Below are 24480 nucleotides of genomic sequence, written 5' to 3'. Positions count from 1 at the left end.
GGAACGGAAACAGTGAGAACGGAAACAGTCAATCAGGTTGTACAGCGGAAGACAGATTATCCAGATTATTTGAAACAGTTGTTCCGGCCCCCTGTTGGTGCCAGAGACCGGAGACCCCTCGCTATATCCCCATAGATGGTTGAAGCATGCACACCCTAATAAGCATCTCCAAACACATCCAAAGTGTAATTCATTTAAAACTTAACTGGTATTCAATTTCTTGTAAAAAAACAAAAAAACATCTGAATTGGCTATTTCTGACCATTTCTGATCTAATTAGATTCCTAGAAATCCGCAAATCCAAGTCTTTGTTTCTCAACCTCTTGCCCCCAGTGGGTCACAAGAGAAACGTCCCAGTAATTACTGGAATATAACAGACTATTTCCTGATAACAGCATTACATGTGCATATTTATATTTTTGCTCTTTCCTGTAAAATAGTTTGACAGCTTGTTAATTATCTGCAGTTATTCCATTTAAGAAGCGTAAGTGGGAAAGTGGTGATGAATGCAGCAAGTCAGAGTTAGAAGGTCAGATAAGTGATTCAGGCGCCAGAGTCGCTGGCCACTAAAACCTTAATTATGCATTTCAACATAACAGTAAATAAATATATTTATCTATTGATTGCGTGTCAAAAGTCCACCAAGGCTCTGGTTTTGTTCCTCAGGTCAGCTCTCGGGCGCTCTCCTGGTCCCCTTCTCCCTGCATCGCTGGAACTCTGAGCCCAACTTGGCTCACTGCAGCCTGGCTCGCAGCTCCAGTCAGCAGCCTCCTTCCTGCTCCTCCACAACCAGCAGCAGCATCACCTCCTCCACTCCCAGCTCAGTTGGCAACCACCCGTTTCCTCGTCCCAGCCCCGCCCCTCCTCCATCAGCCCCTGCTCCTTTGCGTCGGAGTGAATCAGTGGGGAGGAGACCCCTGCTTCGCCACACCAACCCCCCCATCATCCCTCAGAGGGACTCAGACTATGAGCTGGAGCCTGATCGCGGTCGCAAGCGGGCCATAGACAACCAGTACATGTTGCTCTGACCCGCTGGGTGGTTCGACTCCCTCACCTCTAACAGACGGCAGTCTCCTGTGGAGCCAACATGCTAACATGCACACATCACACAGCTACATGTGGGTGCGTGAGGCTCAGAGATGCTAGCGTGAACTCTGAAGACTCCAGATGTGTGTTCACCAGCGTCGGACCCTCACCACCTCCACCCGAGTGTCCACAGTGAATGTATTTTTATATCAGTGTTGATGATTATTCTTGTTTTCCTTGTGTGAGAGAGCGAGAGCCAATATGTTGCTGTCCTCCAGCCTGGGCAACATAAGTTTCAATTCCAGGTGAATTCATCGAGATGCGTTTGATTTAGGCTCCTGGGCACCCCAACGGGGCATCGCTGCCTTCACGATGACTTCAAATAACTGCCTCCTCTTTGAAATATTCAAGACATTTACTCTTCACACCATGTTCCCCGTGTGGAGTAAACCTTTCTTATGTTAACACAAAACGCACTCTGTTTTTGAGTGTTGATACACTCTAGTAGAGTATTTCTCCTTTTGCGCATTACTTTTTTAAGGAAGTGCATGATGCTTTCGGTGCACTTTGGAACAATGTGTATTTTTTTCTATACACAGATTCTTTTGTATGATGTACCAAAGTTGGGAAGCTCCTCCAAACCTTGACAGAAGCCATGACACCCCAGGTCAGATCAGCACCAGGACCTCCTCACTGCCGGGGGATGTGTCCATGCTGCTGCTGCTGCTGCTGCTGCTGCTGCTGGTGGTGGTGTAAGTCAGTCAGTGCTGATTTCTGTCTAATAACTCAATATTCACTGCAGTTTCCCACAATCACTCGAAGCACCACTTTCACACGTGGTGAAACCTTGTCCAGGGTATGATCTACACGTCAGAGAACCACATGCATTATGAGCACAAACATTCAGAACAAACTTTGAGTCACAGAATCATTTTCTGCCAAAGTGACATAAAATGGTGGGGAGTATATTTAGGAATCGAATAAAAATGGTAATGATTTAGTCAGTGAAGGAATCCTGGATGGGACTGTATCTTATACAATAATAAATACATTACGGGACAATTCATGGAAAAAGGAGCATTTATGGATTTGTTGTCATCACTTTCACAAGATTTGACAACTGAGATGTTAGAATTCACCACCAAGAGTCTTAATGCCGCTTCAACACCAGCTGTTTTAATAAAAATCTCATGACTACGTGTCACCCCCAGCGCTCTATTACCAATAATAATTCAGTTTATCCAAATTTTGCTGTCCCAATATCACTTTGTCCTCTTGGACACTTGGACAATATTCAAATATTTTCTGCAACAAAATATCATCAAAGTATAATTTGATCCGTCAGGAGACTTGAAGAGAAGCATCTTCCATCAACAGGATTCGAGTGGATCTTTTGTCCCAACGGTACCATAAATGAGTCACGTTTGGTTTAAACTGATGTCATCCAGGCATTACACACCACTGGTGACCCGTCAGTTGTATTATAATAACTTCATTCCATTTATTGTTTTCTTCGTGGCATAAATCCTTTCTGTGTCACTACAGTGGCGCTGGACTACAAGGTGCCGTGTGTACACATCAAGTACTGATGGTAGCAAACACGGCGCGTGGTCACGGTCACGTACGTGACTCGTGTTCCAGCTATTCTGGATTCAGAACAAACATGACAAACAGATGTTGGAAATCATCAGAAATCACTTCAGTCATGGTTTGTCATCTAGCATTAAAACGCTCCCAAGTCATGTGACGCCACTCCCCGAAGACTTCACATTTCTGAGGTCACGCCAGTGCAACAGGAAGCGTATTGCATTCACTTGAGAAAAATAAAAAAGTCACGTTTTCATACAAAAGAAAGACCCCCCTCCCCGCGCATTTTTCTTTATTAACGAGATCATTTATCATGAAAAAAAATTACGTCTGCCCCGTTTCTCCCAATTAACGAGATAACATCATGAAAAAAATCATTTGTGCCCTATTTTTGGGAATTAACTAGATAACGCCTAACGAAAAAAAAAGCCCTGTGTTTCAGTCTTAAGGAGATAATTTCTCATGAAAAAAAAAATAATTTCTGTTCGGTCAGTTTTGTGGTCGACAGATTAATGAAAAAATGCATTCAAATATTTCAAACCCAAATTAAAACCGGATTAAAGCTTTGCTCCCGAGGGTGAAGACATTCTCGTGGCTCTTGAAGGTGTCTCGTGTGTTGAGTTAAAAAACGTTTTTTTCACTAAAAATGTTTCTCGTTAATTCTGAAAAACCTGATTTGTTTTTTCTCTAGTGACGCCTGTGCAAGTCAGCATGAACGTTAGTTTTCTCCATCAACTCTGCCCTTCACACCCGCAGCATTAGCCAGGTTTCTTCTCGCTCCCTTCGTTCTGCTTCACCTCAACAACAAAACAATAACTGGGACTTCTTTACACTTTCATACACTTTTTTTTTTTTTAAAGAAACGATTTCCATGATTTGAAAGTGGAGCTTTGTGAGGAAGGTTTGGTTCTTTTACTTTTCACACCAGCGACTCCATCAGGTCTCCATGTCTACTGGCTTCTGTCCCTTTAACTGATTTCCCATCATCCTCGGAGGTGCACTGACAGAACCATGGCACCCTCCGCACGTGTCCATTTCCCTTTAATAAACCCAACAAACCAGCTTTGGTGGAAGCACGTGCGTCTCCTCCAGCTCTTCGTCCGCAAAGTTGACGGGTTCCTTCAAAAAGCACCGCAGAGCCAGGAAAGTAACAGATTTGTTTACTGTCTGGTGAAGTTGTCATGGAAACCTCAGAACCTTTTATTTTGGAGGGAGGATACAGATTATTACATAAACAGTAACCAAGGAGCAGAGGTTTGTTCAGCCAAAGATGAAATAGTAAATGGCCTTTTCTTTTTTTTTGTTGTTGTTTTTCAGTAAGTGAGGCTTCACGTTGGTTGGAAAATGTTGTTGCTTGGGACTTTTGGTTTTGTCTTCTAACTTTGCTCAACACTAACACTTGAATTCGCCCTCACTTGACACATGGTTTCTCACTTTGTAGCTTCCTTTTTTTCCCCTCTTATTTAATAGAATGCATAAATGCAATTTCGTTTCCTCATGAACGCGATCAGAGTTGGTCAGCTGTGATTCCTTCCCCTCATTAAGCAATAAGTCAGCTTTCTCTACCAAAGAACCTTTTTTAAATTATTCTTTTCTTTCTAACAATGGTTGCGTTCCATTTAATGTGCCGTCGTGAGTGAGACTGACATCCGAAGTGTTTGGTTTTTTTTTTTACAAGGGGAACAAAAACAAGTTAAGTTTTTGGCAAAAGTACGGTTGGTCTTCTGGAGTCTGAACAAATCCCAGCCCTCACCTGATTTTATTTCTGCTGAAGGAAAGCAACGGTAACAGTAACTATTTTGACTATCGGTCCGCTCTCTCAGCTGTTTTATAAGAGAGAGAATGACTGTGCATTTGCCAGAAAGCTGCTGTTGCTTCCCCCCCCCCTTTTTTTTTTTTAATTGAATTTTTTTTTCGTTTTCATTTTTCGAGAGCTCAGGGTGTGACGTGGAGCAGAGCTTGTGTAGTGCAATATCAGAGAAGTGCTTCACGCCTGGAGCCATCAGAAGCTTCCTGATGGATGATTTAATGTTTTTCACCCGCTCATCTACGGAAGGAAGTGATCCCTGTTTTTTCTCTTTTTTTTATGTTCAAATCCAGGACAACCATTACGTTGTGCTTCTTTGTCAGTCTGCAAGAACCCTGCATGTACCTCAGGTGTCATTAACCCCCCCCCCCAGCATCGCTTCAGCCACACCTTCACACCTCTTTATTTGAAAATGTCCAGTTGATGAATGTAATGTGTTCTCAATACTGTTTATTCTGACTTTTTTTTTTCTTACTTTAAACAGCACTGTAAACATTCCAGGTCACTCCAACGTCCCTCAACAACCAATGACAAACCACATCAGAGCTTTTCACTCTTGTCGTCATGTTTGCATCCCTCTCTGTTGTAAGCTTTCTAAATTATATATCAACTGTATATTTGACTTCTTTTGTAAAATAAATCTAACCCCCCCCCCCCACCACCACCACCACCAAAAAACCCAATCCTGGTGATGAACGTGTTTTTTGTTCTGCTCGTTCAAGCGACGCACAGTAGTGATCACGTGATAAAAGTTCAAATCAAACGGTCTTAGGAGATGAAAAAATGTTGGATGTATACGCAATAAAAGTGTACAATACGGTTAAAAACAGAGGAAGTAGATGTTTAAAAGTGCGTCTTCCAATAAATAAATTACTTAAATATAGTAACGATGACGACGAGGCTCCTTCCAGTCATCTAGAGCTCGGAGGGCTGAAAGTAAGTAGGTTTTTTTGTGTTCCACTTTACTTCCTTTGAACCAAAACGACGTCCTGCTCCAAGTGTCACTCAGCTGCCTGATCAAATTTTGATAAAACAAAGAACTATTTGGGATCCTGCAGATTTAAAAAAGCATATGTACTTCACAAAAAATAGAAAACAGTATAAACAGTGATTTATTTTATAGTTGTATAATCATTGACTACCTAAAAGGTTTTCATTTTCTCCAAACGCGCCCTGCCCTGATTCAAGATCCCTGGTACAAAGAAACCTCTTAACCATTTATTAGTTTAGTTTAAGGGTGTTTACTTGGAATTTAAAAGACAATCATTGAGAGTTTATGGTGAAAGTTCACAAGTGTTGAGTTTAGTGCCTCAGAATTACAGTATTAGTGTACTCTACGACACGTGTGTGTGTGTGTGTGTGTGTGGGGGGGGGGGGGTGACTTTACCTTTTGACTGATTTGACTGACGGTACGTCTTTATGCCATTTTCAGGTTTTCTTTGAGCACCACTGGAGCCCTGCAGTTTAATTTGGTTTTGCTATTTTAAAAAAAGGAAATCTAAATTTGAGGTTTGTCCTTTATAGCTGCTTAACTTGCAGCACTTGCAGTAAATATAAAAACACTATAAATACTTCATAAATGACAAATAACCCTTCCTGAAGCAGTACTGGTAGATCCGAGTCTCCCTCGGGACCTTCTGCATCACCTCCTCCTGTCTTTTTTTTTGGTCTGTTATCCTTCTGAGCTCATCAAAGTCCTTCACCCTGGAAAATTTCCCACCGTATTCTCGGCTCAGATCCGGTGAGCCAATCAATACTGCCGAGACGCTTCGCTACTCGTGTCCTTCCACACCAGCAGATCTAAACTCTCAACAGTGCATCAGAGACGGATGTGGAGGTGGCGGTGGTGTTGTGAGCTTGTCGGCATGGAACAAGACGCCACACAAACACGGGAAGCTGTTTCAGTTTTTAAAACTTTTTTATTGTTTTTAAATTTTTTTGCTTGTTTTTAAATTATTTATATTATCTACAAAGTAAAAGTTTTTAACTTAAAAGTTACATAAGGGTCAGGTGAGAAGTGGGTTCTGGTCACCTCAGCCATTATAATTTCATAAATAACGCTTCTCCTGTCCTCTTGGCTGCCAACGTGTTCATTTCTCAGGAAGCTTCTCGTCATGTTTGGGTTTTAGTTTGGTTAGAAACCTCTCACGAAGTCTGGAAACAAACGCAGCACATAGCAGCAGCAATAAACAGTAAGATTAATACTGTCTAGAAGTTGGAAGATTTCTTTTTTTTTCCCATAACAAGGTGCAGACAAAATACAAGTTCCAGTTGAATTTGCTTCTTCACTCTCATTGATTAGTTTCTCTCATTCGCTCTTTCACGTCTCACTTGGCAAGCTGACTCCAGTTGACCCCTGAACGCGCGCGCGCGTGCGTGCGTGCGTGTGTGTGTGTGTGTGTGTGTGTATGTGTGTGTATCTGTAGAAATCTGCATGTGATGGTTGGGGGTCACCACTGGAGCAGTCTTGTCCATTAAAACTCTAGCTGGTTAAAACATGTCACTGCATCAACCTGTTAACATTCTCTTATTGCCTAGTCTGGAGGGGGGAGGGGGAGAGAGGGGGGAGGGTGGGGGGGGCAGGGGGTTGATGTGAAGCATGTCTGGTGAGGATGAGGAAAGAGAGGAGAGGGAGGGCTCTCATTCTCTTCATCGCCTTTTTATGAAGGCTCCGGTTGATAAGTGTGACAGAGCGGGTCCCTCAGCTCGCTGGCGCCCTCTATCTACAGCTGCTGCTGATGGTGAGGTTGCACTGCAGGCAGGCAGGAGACAAAATGGGAGAAAAGTAACAATCAGATGGGCTCTGAAACTTGTCCCGATTGCTGTTCTAGGAGACGCCTTTCTAACGTGTGTCCCATGTGGCAGCTTTCTTCACACTTGTCAGCCGGCAGGCAGTAGCGTGCCGGCTTCACACGCTCAGCTACGCTACAGTTACAACTACTGTCGCCGTCACAGTTCAAATAAGAGCAAACAATTTGTTCCAATATTGATCCAACTGACAGGAGAACTACTTCAAAGACTCATTTAGTGGCTCCAGCTTGGTGTGAAGTCCCGTCCCCCCCAGCAAACTTGTGATCTGCAATTAGTCAAGTAACTTTGACTACAGTGACTAAACAGCTGATGAAGCCTGCTGCAGCTGGAGTAAAAATACAGTTCTGTACATTGTAACAACTCAACTTTTACTTCTTATACTTCAACTTTACATACATTTATCATCTCTTAAAAGATTTTCGACCAGCTTCACAGCGAAGCCTCGCAGATCTCAAGAGGAAACAACAGCAGTCAGCAGCGACGTCTTGACTCAAGTGGTACTTATGTGGCTGCTTAAATGTGTAGTAGCTACATGGAGGTGCTGAGACTGCAGATCTCCTACTTGAGTGTGACTGTCGGTGACAGCAGCGTACCTTGTGGATGCGCCAGGTAAGAGAAGTGTGTGGTGGAGGAAACAGGGATGTGGTTGAGCGCAGTTTGGGGCATTGGTGGCTGCGGACCGCCTGGAGGACCCTGGGTAGCCATGAGCATCATGGGAGGGTGGGTGGGCGCCGGGTGGTGAGATGGCACTATACCAGACTGCATATGGGCCTGGTGGCAAGAGACAATGTTGATATGAGTGTGTGTGGTGTGACCACCAGAGCTGAAGTGAGAATGACAGAAGTTCACCCAAAAGATGAAACAGAAGGATGTTGATGCCACAACCCTCACAATTCTTACAGCTTGTGTGTGTGTGTGTGTGTGTGTGTGTGTGTGTGTGTGTGTGTGCGTGCATGAGAGCAGGGTAACTTTAGCAGCCCTCTGCTTCTGTCAGCTCTTAATACTACAACTACAAGCATGGTGGCTTCTCTATGCTAATTTAGAACTACAATTTTACAGTTAAGCCTGGTAACAAAACCAAAAAAACCATCAGGAACTGATCCCAGATCCCTCCTCCCTCATTTACCCTGACAGTTAGATGGCTGCTGCTGTGTCATGACCCACCTGCTGCACGTGTGCCATGTGGTTGGGGTTGTAGCCGTGCTGCACTTGCTGTGGGTGGATATAAACAGTCTGCTGGGCAGAGGGGAAGGAGGCCTGGGGAGACTGGGGGTTTGGCCCAGGGGTCATGGAGGGGGGCGTGGGGGCCAAGGCTGAGTACATCTGCTGCTGTGGCTGGTTGGCCAGGTGGAGGGCCTGGGCTGCCGCCGCTGCTGCATAACATATGAACACACAACCACAAATACAAACCATCAAAAAAGGTCCAAACTACTCTGCTGCAAAACAAATGTAGAAGAATCTAAAGAGAGTTTCCAACGTCAATACTCACCCGCTGCTGCCTGCGGGTGCTGAGGGTGCTGCACTGGGCTAGCAGTTGGATGGCTTGGGGGACCGCCATGCTGTGGGGGACCACCTTGCTGACCCTGGCCTGTGGGTGTAGCAGACGGCTGAGGATGCTGAGGGTGAGGGTGCAAGGTGGCACTGGGGTGGGGGTACTGCTGCGGCATTGGCCCTGGAGACACTGAGACAGACAAGATGGCTTCAGAGTCAGAGGTAAGAATCAACGTCTAGTGAGGTGTGAGACCATACACACACAGACGTGGGCTGTGACGTACCATACATGGTGTGTGTCTGCTCTGGGTACTGCGTAGTTGAGGAGGAGACAAGGCTGGGTTGGCCATGAGTGTGCGGCGCCAGCATCCTGGCGCTGCCCTGCATCACCGGACTGAACACATGCTGAGCCTGGAGGACGCACAAGGACAGAGAGCAGACTAGCAACAGCACAACAGCACGTTAGCCGAGATGACCCCCAGCCTCAATACATTCTGGCTACCTTCTGAGACGTGTCCATAAATGCAGTTCCTTTAACTTTATTTGCACATTTGAGAAAATGTAAGTATCTCATGTTCATATTTTTTTAAATTAAGGAATCTATCAGCACCAAAACTGAAGTCAAGCAAAGTCGATACAAACAACAAAACTCAATGATTTAGAAAAACAGCATCACAATGAATGTTTTTTTCCACAGCACTGAAGTGTGAGGAGCAATTACAGGAAAATTGGCACCAAATAAGGCGCTTTCACTTAAGCGTTAATTTATTTCTCTTCTTCTCTCTTTATCTTATCCTGCTACTTTAATTAGAGGCACTTAGTGTCTGTGCGTGCTACCAATCATGCTGAAACAAAAGCACACAGTGAATACTGACGTCTTGCCAAGTATATTTGTCTGATTTGTAAAAACATTCATTATACTTAAATCATTTAGCAAGTAGCATCTCAGTAAGATAAAGAGACTTGTTAGTGAGACAACTTAATCTTATTTCTACAAATCTAAAGCTAATTCTGTACTGCACTAGCTACGTTCATCACGTTCCAACCTGACTGTGTGCTCTAGCACATTCTGCTGCCTCAAAACAGGTAACAATTCAGGTGTGAGAGCCAAGAGCCTGCCGTCAGCTAACAACTCAGAAATGATTAAACACTGGACTCATGTTGGCTCACTGTCAAGCTGCTGGACCGGAGGCGTGTGTCAGACAAACGGCAAACTAGCGAACAACTCAGAGAGACACTATCTGATGGTTCTGGAGAGACATTAAAAGGTTACATGCAGTTGCGTGTTGTCGTCTTACCTGGGACTGGTAGTGTGGCATCTGTTGGACCAGTGGCTGACTGGTGAACTGCTGCGGGCTGCAGGTGAAGTACTGGGCAGAGTAAGCGGGGCTCGGTGCTACGATAGGTGGTCCTGCTGCCGTCGCCGGGTGGATCATGGTGGGTGTCCCCGGCGGATGGTGCTGGTCTGACCTCTGCTGGGGCATGTTGGGTACTAGAGATTCCACAGTGAGGAAGCACAAGGAGGGAGGTTTTGTTGTGCATCTGAACTATAGACCGACATGCAGGAGTTCAAAACAACAGATGATTCATTTCCAGTCTTCACTGATCAGCGGATGACCACCACCGTGCTCTGACAGCTGTTCTTAGATTTTATTTGTGAGTATGAGAAGCACATTTTAAAAGTTCACCTGAGACTATTGGCAATATAGGAGAAACACCCACCAAGTTTTCAAATGCTGAGTATTTCCCAAAGCTGTTTAATTGTATTTTGCGATTCAGAGCGTGCAACTTGGTAATAGCTCATGAAGGATTCGAATGTGTCCACAATCAACTGTTCCAAGAGATTCTTTCATCGTGTTACAGTGCACATCCTCTTCATTGTACTTCTGTGATTACCGGGTCCAAGAGTCTGCAACTTAAAATTCTTTCTAAAATGTTCTTACATGTGTGATACAAGTAGCGAACGAGATACTCTGTGTATGTCTGTGTGTGTGTGTGTCCCCATAAAAATCAGCAGCAGCGCAGTTTGTGTGTTTAGCGATGTTGTTCAGCAGCTATCATAGTTTAACTGCATTACTCAGTGTCATAGATGTAGCATTGCAGCTTTCAAAATCTAAAAATAGCTTTTTGGAAGTGTTGGCGAAGCTTTACAAGCATCTAATGCAGCAACATTTGGCCAAACATATCTGAAGCAGAAGCACAGAGAGCCTTTCTGTTGCTGTCCCATATAAAACGTTTACAGATCAATGAGTGCCACACACAGACTCCATTGTGTACAGTTCAAGAGATTTGTTTGCACACACTGCAGTTTATAGTGCTGTATAGTTTTGTGAGGCACGATCAAATACACACTTTTTTGCTCTTGTCATGTTCAACTTTGTCACCCGCTGAGTTTGTTCTTCATTCTTTAAGACATCAGAATGACTCATTTTGTTAAGGATTGTTTCCTTATAACGAATCAAGCAAAAATTCTCTGACCACGAAGAGTCCACATATACAAAATGATCGGTTTCTTTTTCTTCTTCTTTAAAATATAAATCTTGTACCGTTTTATGATTTAGATAGTAAGAGAAAGAAAGAGCCACAACCGAGTCACTATCACCTTGGGAAGTTGGCTTTAGAGAAAAAAAAAAAAAGAAGAGGAAGAAGAAGAGGAGGAGAGGTTATTGTTCTCACCTTTACCTGGTCTGTATGGTTTTGACTGGCTGACCGTCATATGAGGCATCTGAACCTGGTACATAGCTGGAGACTGGAGGGAGGAGGAGGAGGAGGATGAGAAAAAGAATTTGTTTTATAATTGTCTCAGGGTGCTGGAGCATCATTTTTGAAGGAATAAAAAGGTGAACTACTGCTATGGGACTACTCTAATAAAAGGGCACGAGCATGTGAGAAATAGAGGAGTATATGTCTTACCTGGGGTCACATACATTCTCTTTGCCTTTCTATCTTTTTAAGAAACAGTGTAACCCTGCCATCTTTGTGTCCAAGACCATGCATTTCTATTACGTACAGTACTGCAGCAAACATTAACAGGCTTAAAAACTTCTACCAGCTCACAGACATTTGTTTGGTCAACTAATGCAGCCAGTAGAAAAGAAAATGAGGTTACAAGTCCATTGGTGATGAAAGTTTAAAATGAATTGCAATAAGAAGTTGGCAAACCAACATCTGATGGCATTAATTTGACAAGCAAGCAAACATCTCAGAACTGATTGGGCTTAAAAAAATAAATAAATAAAAGGATTAAAAAAAATGGAAATCTTAGAAAAATTCACAAACCTTCCATATTATGCTTTTCTAATGGAGCGAGAGAGAGAGGAGGAGGGGGAGAAAAGGAAAAAAGAACCACTCTTTAGTTGTTCACCAAGATATTCTGATGTTGGATCACCAAGTATTTCTTAAAGCAACACAGGAAATTAGATGCAATATTGAAAACGTCCATTAAAAAAATACACTCAAAAATTCCACTCAAAGATCTAAATTGTTTAAGACATTTTAACAACATACTGTATACAAAATTCCACCATTCTGTCAAAGTTTTCAAAAACTTTTCATTCCGGTTCTACTTTGACATTCACATAATTTAACCAAAAAAAATAAAAAAAATCCTGGCCAATGCAGTATGTGGCAGGTGACAGAAAGTTAAGAATGTTACAGTGAGAAATCTACCAGCTGGTGCACAAATGTGGAGAAAATCAGCTGAATTTTAAAATCTAAAAAGGCAAAAACATGGACACAAATAATAATGTGCTTAGGTGGTGAATCAGAAATGGAGGAACGGGACTGATAGGACAACTCTTTTATTTTCATCCAAGTCCAGTTCTTTCCCCCCCAAACTGAATGTTTTCTGTTTTACTTTTTGCAAATTCCGTTTTTTATGATTTACACACATTTTTTCATCAAAAGGTGCTCAATTATTTTAATTAAGTCAAACACTGTTTGGCAGCACAGCGAAAAACCTGACTTTTAGAAAATGCATCTGTATTTAGGCAAATTCCATGAGTTGTTCTGCACTTTCCACTTTGTGGAAATCATGAAATCATGGAGCCTCAACACGCCAAGAACGCACGTCATGGTGGTTTCATTTAATACAGATTCATTGAGATAGTCGGACACAGTTGAGGATGCAGACATGTCTCACCTGCACTCCAGGGCTAACTGGTGTGAGAGGATACATCTGGGAAAAGCACACAGTCTGTCCATAGACAGCTGGGGGCTGCTGGACCACGATGGAGGGGCTTGGCTGGCCCTGTGGTCGAGGGGGTGTTGGTGTGTTGGCTGGTTTGGGCTGTTGAGAAAAGACATGAAGATAGAGTGACAGGAACAGTCCAAAATGTTGGTAATTTGTTTATAAACTATTTCAATGTGTGGTATTTATGTTGGCAGTGGTGATTACTGACCTGTGTATTAAATCTGGGCTTGAACTCATTGGCATTTGGGTTTAGGGTTGATTTTCTCACTTGACTGCAAGAAGAAAAACAGCACAGGACATTGAGAAGAGCTGGCCTTATTCTACATTACTCTGCTTGGGAAGAAACCCCATGAAAAAAGTATAATCCCTTCTCTGAATATTTTCCACATTCCTTACAGTGTCCTTGGCACCACGGTGTTTAGCAAACACTATTCAAACAGAACTAAATCACACATTTGCTGGGAATAATTTCTAACTCTAAGGTGCTATACTGACTCTTTTCAGTAATGGCATAAGATGTTGGATCAAATGAAAAGATGACGTGGCTCTGTTCATGTTGATGATACACAGCTAAATGATGTCTTTCCTATTGTTTTCAGGCAATATAGGAGGTCTACAGCACAGACTTAAGTCCCCGTTTTGGTTTGCTACATGTAGTTGCCATATTATCCATTTCACTCACTCTTGCACCGCCTCCTTCTTCTCCTCCTTCTCTTCATGTTTAGGCCCACTGAAGGCAGACGTGGCTGTCGTCTGAACTCCCTGTGACGTCACATCCAGCCCAGGCCTCTTTTGCTCGGGGGCTGATGGAGATGGTGACAGTGTGGCGGGGCTGCCAGGCTTACTCGTGCTTGTGGCACTGGTTGATGGAGCAGCAGCACTTCCAGGGGCCCCAGCAGAAGTCACTAAAACATTTTCTTCATTGCCTTCCCGCCCCACTATGGAGGCTTTGTCCAAGGTAAGGTCTTTAGGTTTGTCTACTGAATCTCTGGGAGGCTTGGTCATCATCTGGTCAAAGGCAGGGTCTGGGTTTGAACTAGCCTGCAACTGAAGTTTCAAAGTTGAAGAGTTAGTGAATGAAAGTGGAATCTCGAGAACATGAGGATACTAATCTTATTAGATTTCTCACGTCAGGACAGTCCAGCACAAATACGATACTTACCCTAAAATCTACACTAAATTTCTTTAAATTATCTATTTGTTTTCTGTGGTCTGGTGCCATGGAAGGGGGTCCTGCAAAGTGAAAAGGGATAATTTAGGGGTTTCCATCATACTGCTTCATCAAAAAATAATAAAAGTCTCTTGAAACCCTGACTTGCGCACAGGTGCTGTTCAGATCTGGTACTACATGCTTCCAAGTACATGAGATCACATGTGGCATGAGCTTGCATCCCAGTAACTAGTGTTCAGATCTTAGACCAGGATGCTCCTGTTGACAACAATCCTTCCAGCTTGAGGAAAAGATGATGATGTAAACAATATAATCATTGAGCAGCTGACCAAGCCCTTCGCTACAACTGTGTAAGGACTTTGTGTGATGCTAATCACAACGTATGAAGTCACAAGCCCAAGTAAGTACACATTTCACCTTATGCTGAAGACAAAATTTGAGTTTGTGGCGCTTCAGGCCCAGGTCACAATTGTGTTTAACTTGCTCAAAGAATGTTGCCCCATGAGGGTTCTCAGAGCATCCTAGGTACATCCACACCTGTGCTTAAACGTGCCAACGTGAGGACACATGCAGCCCTGAGCCAGATCAAAGTCTGTGCCCTCTAGTCTGAAGCAGTGTTTTGTAAATACCTTTACAGACTGGTCTGTTAATACTAGGTGAACTATCCAGGGCCTTGCTGTTCTCCTTGTTGGCTGTAGGGGATGTTTGTCTCATCTCCTGGACACGACAATCTTTTGCTTCACAAAGCAAAGAGAAAAAAAAATGTACTCCTCACAAACAAACAAAGGTATTACACATGAAAATCTCTCGTGGATAAACTTAAAGCTTACGGTCTCCTGATGGAGAGGCAACCGTGTTGGGGGCGGGGCTAGCAGCAGTGGGAGAAGAAGCGGATGTTGGTGTGGAAAAGGTTTCCACAGGAGCCGCTCCTGTCTGAGGTGATGAGAGAGAGGAGGAGGCGGCAGGGGAAGCTCCACCAAGGCTATTCTGTCGGGGGGAACGAGGTCTGTGAGCTGAGAGAAGGAAGGACACATGAAACCTTGAGGATCACTTGCAACAGTCATCAAATGAAGCTCAGCTGTAATGACTTTCTGAAAAATTCAAAATATTAGGGAGTTGTATGTACAAGTAACGTAAACAATCAAAAACACACCAAGGCCATGCAAGGGTGTGATATCGTATCACAATTTGAATGAAGTTTTTGAATAAAGAAAATCCCAAAGGTAAAGGAAAACAAAGGTCCAACAGCTCTACCTCCACTAACTACAGATGACCAGGTTCCCCCAGAAGAGTTGCTTCTAGTCGGAGGAGTCACCGGCACTTCTCCTGGGACATTGTGGGAAATTAAGTCCACTCCTGGAGGGACTCCAGTGGTCCGGCAGGGGGGTACTCTGTGAGCACGGGGCGTCCGCTGGGATTTTGGAGACATTCTTGGAGGACCTGCAGATGAAGGATGACAAATCAAGAAAAACAAAACTCCTTAAACCAAAAAAAACAAAGGTGAAGTTAACACGCAGAGTTACCATCCTGACGTGAAGAGGTTTCTCTCTGAAATTCATCTGTGTCTCATAAAGATTTTTAGACACCAAAGTCACAGGATGCAAATAATGGTATTTAGTAACATGCACATCAGTGAAGAAACTGCAGATGCACCAGCCAAGTGATCAAACCACATAAACCACACTTTTCAAACACACATAACAAGGTGAATTGAGAGAAGAAAAGCTGGGAAACAGAACGAAAAAGGTGAGATGGTACTGAAAGGATTCACTGTTTAGCAGAGTTGGTGCAGTTAGAAGAACCGTGTCTGTCTCGCAGGTGGCAGGCCAGAGCAGATCTGGTCTTTGGCTAGACACCAGTTGAATATTTTTGACATTTAACTGGAAAAACATTTGCAAAATACAGCAGTCATTTGACAGTAACATTTTATTTTAGCTCAACGTGTGCTCCAGCTTATCCGCTTTAAAATGAAAAGCAGGGTGAACATCAAAAGATATAAATACTGTCCCTCAAACAGACCTTTTTCACAACAAAATCTTTGGCTCGTCACAGCAAAAAACAGGTGGAACCGATAAACAAAATGGCTCAGTTCCGTTCAAGGGTACATACAAGCACTACTGGTGAATCCATGTTCAGTGGATGACATGGAATAGTCTCCAAGAAATATACCTATGTGTACCTGATGTTGATGGGTCACAGACTTCATATATTAGGTATTTAATTTATAGGATATATTTGTAAATTATTTGTTAATCTTATATTTGCTTCAGGTGGCTCATGTTCTCACCTTACTGCAATAATGTCCAATATCATTACCCCTTTTAAGATTTAGGAAGTAAAGGGGGAAGTTTCCTACACCCAATATGGATGCAAAGACCCAAAAATAAAGCTGAAAGTTAGGACTTAAATGAAAATGAGATTCTGTCTGCTAAGATCATCTTCCCATTGACTACTTGATCCGAAAACATTTGCCGTTCTTAGTATTTCAGATGACAAAATGTTTGCTTAACAGAAAGCACACAGCACACAGTCCAGTGCTTCCATATGCAAAGGTGAAATCGCCTGACACACTGACTAGGGATCAGCTTTGTGGCTGTCTAAGTCCTCACAATTTCCATATGTGTGGTAATTGCAAAACTGACCCCAAATCAATCTGCAGAAGCAACTTCACCTTACTCTGTTTTGCACACTAGACCTGGGCAAATGTATTTTTGAAAGTAGTTTCCTTGTTCAGCTTTTTAGGATTTTTCTTAAGAGCTTTCATCATTAATAAGATAATCATTCTGATGTTGGGATCAATCCATCCACCTTCAACTCATGCCTTTGCCCAGGTCTACTCCACACTGATGTGGGTACCTTCTGAAGACATGCGTTTGGGCAGAGTGGAGGCTGGCGATGTAGGCCCATGGTGGGAAAAGGAAGATGAGGAGGAGGGATAGGAGGGGTGGGATGAATGAGAGGGAGGCCTGGAAGGGCGGGAGGGGGGTCTGGAAGGTGGCCTGGTGGGCGTGGTCGCCCGAGGAGGCAGTGAGGAGGGACCAGACTGGTAACGAGAGGGGGGACGGGAGGAAGGAGACGGACAGGGTGAGAGCCAATGGGATGAACCTAAAAGAGGGCAGAACAAATGATCAAGGATGACAAACAGCAGATGATGACAAATTAAAATAGGGGAAAAGAAAAGCATAGCAAGAACAGATGGAAAGGGAGATTAATAAACATAAAAAAGAATGCAGTCATGAATGAACTGGCATAACTAACATTTAAGGAGGGCAATATGATAAACTGACAGCAAAAACACGTACGAACATCTCAGAGATTCATAAGCCAAATTCACCACCACATTTCAACTTGTTAAATAGCAGAAGATAACAGGCAGAGGAAAACGGTCACTCTAGTGATAAGACCAAAAATGCTCCTGTGAATGAGTGTCAGCAGTTTGTGTTCAAATGGAAATGTGTAAGTGGGGTTGGAAGGTAACACTGTAGGTGTGTGTGATGGGCTATCCATACCTCCGTTTACCACCCTCTGGTCAGACACAGAGCTGGGACTGTAGTCGTGAGGTCCTGATCGAGGAGTTGAGGGTCCTGCTGAGTTCTGCGCCAGGCGGGGTGAATTCTGACGTCCGGGTCCCCATGACAATGCCTCCCTGTTCCTCTGACTTGGGGGAATGTACTTGTTCTCCCTACACACATACAAATTCCAAAACAGGTATAGTTGATAAAGACAGATCACTAATCCCATAGAAAATTGGCTTTGATCAAAACGATAGGATCCAGTGAAAATGACTCGAAACGTTACAAACAGTAACAGCACTACAGGCCACTCTGTAATGTTGATCAAATTTCAACACATCATTCAGCCCTGCTGTGAAACGTGCAATCACAACTTTACACATAAGTAATTGTTTCTTCTGGTCTGACCTGCTTAATGCGTGAATCTCTCTCTCCCCTCGCACAACAGCAGTATACTTCTCCTCTTCAGAGCGGTCATCGTTTTCCAGGGCCACGCGGGCCTTGTATGTGGCGCTGGCCTCAATTTCCTCGGCCAGCTGGGCAGCACGCGCTTCCCTCTTGAGGAACTCTTCTGAGTTATCCCGCTCCAAGGGGACCCTGGGAAACAAAGGTCAGGTGAAACAAAGGCAGCAGGGGAATGTATGAGAAGAGAAGGCTTGATTACAGGTTCTTAATACAGCTGTTTGGAGTCCAAATGACAGGAAAAATGAGTGACACAGCATTGGTAAATAACAACAGATATGACTATAACTGCATCTTTGGTTGAGAAAAAGTGTTGCTGAACTTGACATTGAACCTTTTGGATATAAAAATATATTCTTGTCTGTATTTTTATGATCAAATCTGTTCACAGTGACCTTTGACTACCAAATCTATGTCCATGTGGATATTTGTGCCAAATAAAATAAAAGTTTGAAGAAAAAAAATTACATTCTAAACAATGGGAAAACCTGAAAACATCATGCCTCCCACCAAAGAGGCTTAAAGATCTCTTTAAAACTACTGAAGTGCAGGAACACGTTCCACAGAAGTGCACAACACGATAACAGAGAAAACAGCACACTGGTTATCTTACGTATAAGTGGACAAGCTGCTGTCATATGTAGACAAGACTCCATATTTCTCCTCATTGTACTTGAACATGTCATTAGGGTCCCACCCGTTTGACTAATATGAAGAGAGAGAGACAGAAACTTTCTTTTAGAAAAGCCCTATAAACAAATAATCAATGCTGAGGATTTGACCAATCCAACTCTGGTTAGCTTTTCTTAAAATATACAATTCATCATATGGATTCTAGTCAAAGTACTCACGTTATGCATCAATGTGTGCTGTGGGTGCGTGTGTTTTTATACCACATCTGTATCCAGAGACTCAAGGCTGTCAGAGTTGTGGGTCTCTCCTCCATCCCAGGGTTCTAGATCTTTCTCTTTGTGCTCACCATTGATTCTGCCAGTCACTGCTGCATCTGTGAAGTTATCTGTGACACACAAGAATACATATTTATGCTCCGCACACTGACAAACACAAACAGAAGCTCATCATGGCATACAGCCAGATGGCTGCACTCTCGCTGCACTTAAGCTAGAATGCTTCAAGAGTTTCTGCCTAAAGCTCTCATAGCCTAAGTCTATGTGAAGGTAGTAGTGATTACACGCACACCCACTCACAACCAGACATGGTCCACCTGGGTTGGGAAAAAAAATCCTTTCAAAAAAAATTTAAGCTATTGCTTAAACTGGCTCTGATATAGCTAACCATTCATGGTTTATGAGTGCAAGCACGAATAAGTGGCAGGAACACTATATGAGCTTGTTACAAAATAAACTTAAAAAGTGCTTCAGTATTTCAGCTAACTTTTCCTCATGTCATTCATAATGAATCACCAAATCAGCAACTCAAAGAGTTGTAAATGTCTTTTTGGGGATGATCCTAGTCCATAGTTTGGTAATTATTTAATTTAGTTTAGAAAATTTAAAGAATACATAGGCTACCTTAACTAAAACCAATAATGGGCATGCTCAAAGAAAACCACAAATAATATTTGAAAGGAAATCTTGTCTCAAGTCAGCCCCAGTCTGCTCTCACATTCCCAGAGCAGGCACCAATGGACTGTGTGCATACAGCACATCAGCCACAGTTTAGGGCCTTTAAGCATTTCCAACAATCCAACAAGCCTGATTATGTTAAAAGAGGTGGCTGACATGCTTTATGGATACTGCCCATCATGGCAATTAGACAGAAAAATAAAAACACTTAAAAATCAAATGTGGGCAAAGGGAGGGAGGGATTCATGCATTTATTTTACAGTAAATTATATGATTTTCCTACTGTCCTGTAAAAGCAAATTAGGTAAGTAGTTGTTTGCTGAGAGTTTGCAATCAGTTGCTTTCAATGGAAATTATCTTTGAAAATTTCTGTTTGCGGTAGATCTGATCAACCTGAACTCTACTCCAGCTTATCTTCTGTGTCTTAAGATTATAAGGAGACAGGCCTTCACTTTTAATTTCTGCACTGCTCTCTCAGGGCTCCAGTACAGACCAGCTTTTTCCACTAGTTAGCACTGGCACGCCAACCTGAACATTTTTGGAACACCAGCAGAGAATTTAAGCACACTATCTGAAATACAGAGTGAACATTAGGAAGAATGAAAATAGCCATCAGTGCCCCTTAGTCCTCCCTCCTGTCATCCTCACTACTGCTACTGCCATTTACTGCCTTGCAAGTGTTAGCTTGTTCACATCAATTCACCATTAACTTAAGCAACAAAAATATATAAAATATTCCATTTCTACATTGTGCTTGAATTGCATGCCTCTCTGTTCTGCCGTCTGTTGTGTGTATGTGAAATTCAGGCACTGAGCCTCATGTCCAAACACACAAGAGCACACACTTGCACGTATCAGTGGCAGCAGAACATGGTTGACATATTTCACCATTGCTTTTCTTTTCATTCGTTTGAAAATGCTGGGTAAAAAAAAAACAAACAAACAAAAAAAAACCTTAAATGTTGCTCACAGTCTGATACAGCTGTCGGGTGTATCTGCAAGTTGCTCTGGAGCGTTGAGTTATAAAATTTCATTACACTGAATGGTTGCAGCCTGGAGCCCTGACCCAAGTAAAAGCTTAGCTAAAAAGTATGTGATACAGCAACTGGATGCTCTTCCACTGAAAGCAACATCAAAAGGTCCTGGTGAAAAGATGATGGAAAATGGACCTACATCAGATATTTCTCATTCTTAAGCTATGTGGAAGCAGTGAATCTCGTATTTATTCATTATACTGGACATGACTCGCAGAAATAGGTGGCACCTATAAGAGATACCAGAGGTTTTACTTTTTTTAAATTTGCAATAAGATTACCAAAGAGTTGAAGTTTGAGTGCAGACAGTACAGAGATGTGCAAGAGGATAAAACAGACATATTACCTGTGTCAGAGGAAACTAGACCAGTGGAGAGGAGAGATAGACAGATGACAGAGAGTCAGAAGATGGACTGACAGAATGACAGACTGCCGATCACACACAACAGTTGATGATGTAGACTTAAAACTATCACAGCATTGTGCAACAATTTTTGCTGAATGAAAATTGTGACGTGAAGATGGTACCGTAAAACACAAACTTTTAGATCAGGATTCAAAATCAAAAGACTTGAGCGCAAACATGGATCTAAAAAAGTAAAATGTATTCCTGTCCAAACACTAAGACAAACTAAGTTAGCAAAACAATGTAAACAAAATATTATTCACAACTAAGAATTCCAATGAAAACGGGGGAAAAAAGGATTCATAAAGAGAACAACACAAAGTGCAATTAAAGTGAAAATAACCCTTCCTAATGTAAAACTGCTAATATTGTTTAAATGCCTACAGCAGAACAATATTGACATTGTGTAACATTCTTGCCAAAAGGCAGATTTGTAACAATGAACTGTGGACATGAAAAGGCACAGCCCCACTTCCTACCAAAGAATACATAGTAAGGATACTACCTGGTTGACTCAGTATCAGATCGCTGGCAAGAGGCAATGAATTTGATTCTGGAATTGGACAATTGTTGTACCATCCATTCAAATTGTGTGGTAACCCTTCAATCGTTCATCTCTTAATTTTCAGACAATCTAGCCCTCCCATGCAGCCATTATTGTTCAGAAGAGAATTGTATGGGTCAAGATGAATTGGATGGAGAAGCCTTAATTGAATGTCCTTGCCGTGCTGGGGCAACCTTTGGACCAATCAATAGTTCACATTAGTCACCAAAGACTGGCCTCTCCGAACAGACACGCAAGATTTAGCTCATAGTAAAGTGCCTCTGACATCAAGGTAGGGAATACAGACTGAGGAAGATCAATATATTGTGTGTATGCACTACTGGGCATTCATTCTGGCATATGTTAATTTGTGAGTGTGAAAAATTCACCTGGCTACAGTGTGTGTACTTCACAAGTTTTTAGTGTGTATAAGTTTGTGCCAAGATAATATATCGAGTACCTTTCCTGGCAAAATTCAGGTCAACATCTTTGAAGGTCACCGCTACAACATCAGAGGCCTTGAAAATGATGCTCTCCACAATATCTTCTTTCCTCGGGCCTATGCTCGGCTCTGGGCTTTTTCTGTGGGCTGCATCCAACACTAGGTCACACTGTGGATAAATAGTGTTCTATCAGATTAAACGGTGCTCTCAAATACTGCAAACCCCTAGATCATTCTGTGACGAAACAAGGAAATGTGGGACAATAAAATTCAACAAAATCATGTATCACATCAAGCAAGAAAATATTTACAGTTACTGATGTGATGTACTGACAACAGCAATAAAAAATAAGCAATCTAAGGATGTGGCTTCTTTAAAAAGAAGAAACAAAAGCAATTCATGGAAGGCTATTTTAATGAGAATATACAACTCAAACCTACAGCTGAACTTCAATAAAATTATCCACGGTGTACTTCAGAGGAGCAAGAATTTGCAATCTACATCCATCAACAGGTTTCCCTGAACCTAAAAGGTGAAGAGCACATCTCAACTAGACACATTATTGCCTCACTGCTTGCCAGTGAAACAACAAAATGTCAGCGTAGAATATCCATCGAGGCATATAAAATTTATTTTTTAGGATTGTACAAAAATCAATAATCTACAGCAGCTGATGTTAGCCACAGTGACCAAAAATGATATGAATCAAGCTTAGATCTCATGGAAAACATGTTCAGTTTGATAGAATTTGATGGCAGTTCTTAAGTTACTGGGAGGATAAAAGCAGTGAGCAGTGGCAGCTGTTACAGCGGTAAAACATAGTAACCCCAGAAACACGTTTCGTCAGATACAATGTGGTCTGTTCATTTAATGACATCCACACCAGTCACAAGACCTACTGAGCTGTGTGAGAGCAGACAAGTTTTGTCCAAAACAAGTAATTTTACGACAAGTAGTTATAATACTCTCAAAGTAAACTCAACACAAGCCCTGCAAGCAAACACAACATTGTTGACGAGGAGACGATGTACACAGAGCGGTGATGAATTCAGCTGTGTGAATATTTCAACATGTTTTGCTGGTCAATGAGCACACACTGAGGTAATAAAATCCAAATGTGATGTTCGGCTTTGGTTTCAAACCACTGCGGTCTGTTTGCCCATGGAAGAGCATGGAAGTCAATTTCTTCGGGGTAATAAAGGTTAGCCTTATTCGTAGTTCAGTCACACTACATGAGAGAAGAGGTAGGAGATAAGAAGATTCATAAATATCAACCGTGCTGTTGACGTGGAGCAGGGAACCGAGTGTATTACTAATGTCCCATCCAGAATTTAAGTGAAACCCTGCTCTGCCATATGAACTAAACAGAAACTTGCGCCTTTGCTCAGGTTAAGCTTTTACCTAACAGGGAATAAAACTTCTTCCCAGGAGAAAAAAAGGGTAATATTTCAGCTTCAAAAGGGAAAATAAAGAGCCACAATCCTCTCCGTGTGAAAGGAAAACCCTTTCTCAAAGTCAACTCAGGGGTGAGGTGGCAATTGAATGCTGGCTGAGCACCATCTTCCCAGCCCAGTTAACCTTAATCATTAGTGCAGTTAGTTACTGAGAAGAATTAGCACCAGATTAGCCCCTATAAAGAACCTCACACTAGGTGGGATATTTACCTCGGGACCATACGTCTTAAATACTCCTTCATAGACTGCTCCATTTTTCACCTTCAGTTCACATTTGGTCCCCTGTGAATAAAAAAACCTATTATTATTCACTATGTGGAACACTCACGTACAGTCAAGTGTCAATGTCAATCTACACATTCAAAAAACAGAAAACCAAATACTGTGAAACAGACAGATGACAAATTAATCAGTTTCTTTTATGCAACCTGACAGAAATCTCAAAGGCTTTTTATTGCCATGGAGACCTTTTGGAGACACAACACATGGAAATAGTGCAGTAAACACTGCTGTTACTAATTCATTTACGGCAAGCATGATTCACATGGCTCCTTCAAACCAGGTTTTCTATGCTTATTTTTCTCCATTATGGTTATGAAACAAAGGATAAAATTCAGAAGGACACACTAGACTTTGATCGGGAAGTTTATCTCATGCACAGTAAACATACCACCACTGAAGTCAAGACATGGACCATCCTCATATTTGCATATACACCATTGAAAATGACCTAAAGAAGAAATACAGTTAACATCCTCATCTGTAGACAAGAAAATAAATGGTCAAAACCATGACACCGATTTTACATTTTCTCTTCTGCTCTCTTCATAACTAACCAATACACAACTTTAATCCATTCATCCATCCATCCATTTTCTACCGCTTGTCATGTTAAGGGTCGTGGGGGGGTTGGAGCCTATCCTCGCAGCCTTCAGGAAAGAGGCGGGGTTCACC

At 42.4% G+C, this 24480-nt stretch overlaps 2 protein-coding genes across 16 annotated transcripts in view; one reads left to right on the top strand and one right to left on the bottom strand.

The window, feature by feature from the left end:
- sh2b3 (SH2B adaptor protein 3) overlaps window positions 1–5085 on the top strand; it is a 54818-nt gene extending 49733 nt beyond the window's left edge. Inside the window, exon 8 of the mRNA XM_086206468.1 lies at window positions 667–5085. Coding sequence (XP_086062594.1) covers window positions 667–1028 — 362 coding nt within the window. The 3' untranslated portion in view covers window positions 1029–5085. The remainder of the gene's footprint in view (window positions 1–666) is intronic.
- A 1000-nt stretch (window positions 5086–6085) lies between these two features.
- Window positions 6086–24480, bottom strand: part of atxn2 (ataxin 2) — a 24459-nt gene continuing 6064 nt past the window's right edge. Inside the window, exons 3-26 of one of the 15 annotated variants that reach the window (XM_086206454.1) lie at window positions 24197–24256; window positions 23737–23808; window positions 22090–22240; window positions 21026–21040; window positions 18953–19077; window positions 18673–18764; window positions 18006–18194; window positions 17595–17767; window positions 16942–17190; window positions 15340–15525; window positions 14916–15098; window positions 14715–14822; window positions 14077–14147; window positions 13597–13961; window positions 13123–13186; window positions 12864–13010; window positions 12002–12019; window positions 11399–11471; window positions 10021–10214; window positions 9007–9133; window positions 8721–8930; window positions 8396–8601; window positions 7825–8002; window positions 6086–7172 (exon numbers count right to left, since the gene is read on the bottom strand). In XM_086206454.1, coding sequence (XP_086062580.1) covers window positions 7144–7172; window positions 7825–8002; window positions 8396–8601; window positions 8721–8930; window positions 9007–9133; window positions 10021–10214; window positions 11399–11471; window positions 12002–12019; window positions 12864–13010; window positions 13123–13186; window positions 13597–13961; window positions 14077–14147; window positions 14715–14822; window positions 14916–15098; window positions 15340–15525; window positions 16942–17190; window positions 17595–17767; window positions 18006–18194; window positions 18673–18764; window positions 18953–19077; window positions 21026–21040; window positions 22090–22240; window positions 23737–23808; window positions 24197–24256 — 3285 coding nt within the window. In that variant the 3' untranslated portion in view covers window positions 6086–7143. Of the gene's footprint in view, window positions 7173–7824; window positions 8003–8395; window positions 8605–8720; window positions 8931–9006; window positions 9134–10020; window positions 10215–11398; window positions 11472–12001; window positions 12020–12863; window positions 13011–13122; window positions 13187–13596; window positions 13962–14076; window positions 14148–14714; window positions 14823–14915; window positions 15099–15339; window positions 15526–16941; window positions 17191–17594; window positions 17768–18005; window positions 18195–18672; window positions 18765–18952; window positions 19078–21025; window positions 21041–22089; window positions 22241–23736; window positions 23809–24196; window positions 24257–24480 lie in introns of all 15 variants that reach the window. The other 14 variants (XM_086206457.1, XM_086206455.1, XM_086206453.1 and 11 more) reach the window with 14 other exon arrangements.

Source organism: Aulostomus chinensis, chromosome 6 (assembly GCF_037954235.1).
Source record: "Aulostomus chinensis isolate RoL2024-O1b breed Wild chromosome 6, RoL_Achi_v1.0, whole genome shotgun sequence".
In the NCBI taxonomy this organism is placed as follows: domain Eukaryota; kingdom Metazoa; phylum Chordata; class Actinopteri; order Syngnathiformes; family Aulostomidae; genus Aulostomus; species Aulostomus chinensis.
This window is presented reverse-complemented; position numbering and strand designations above follow the sequence as displayed.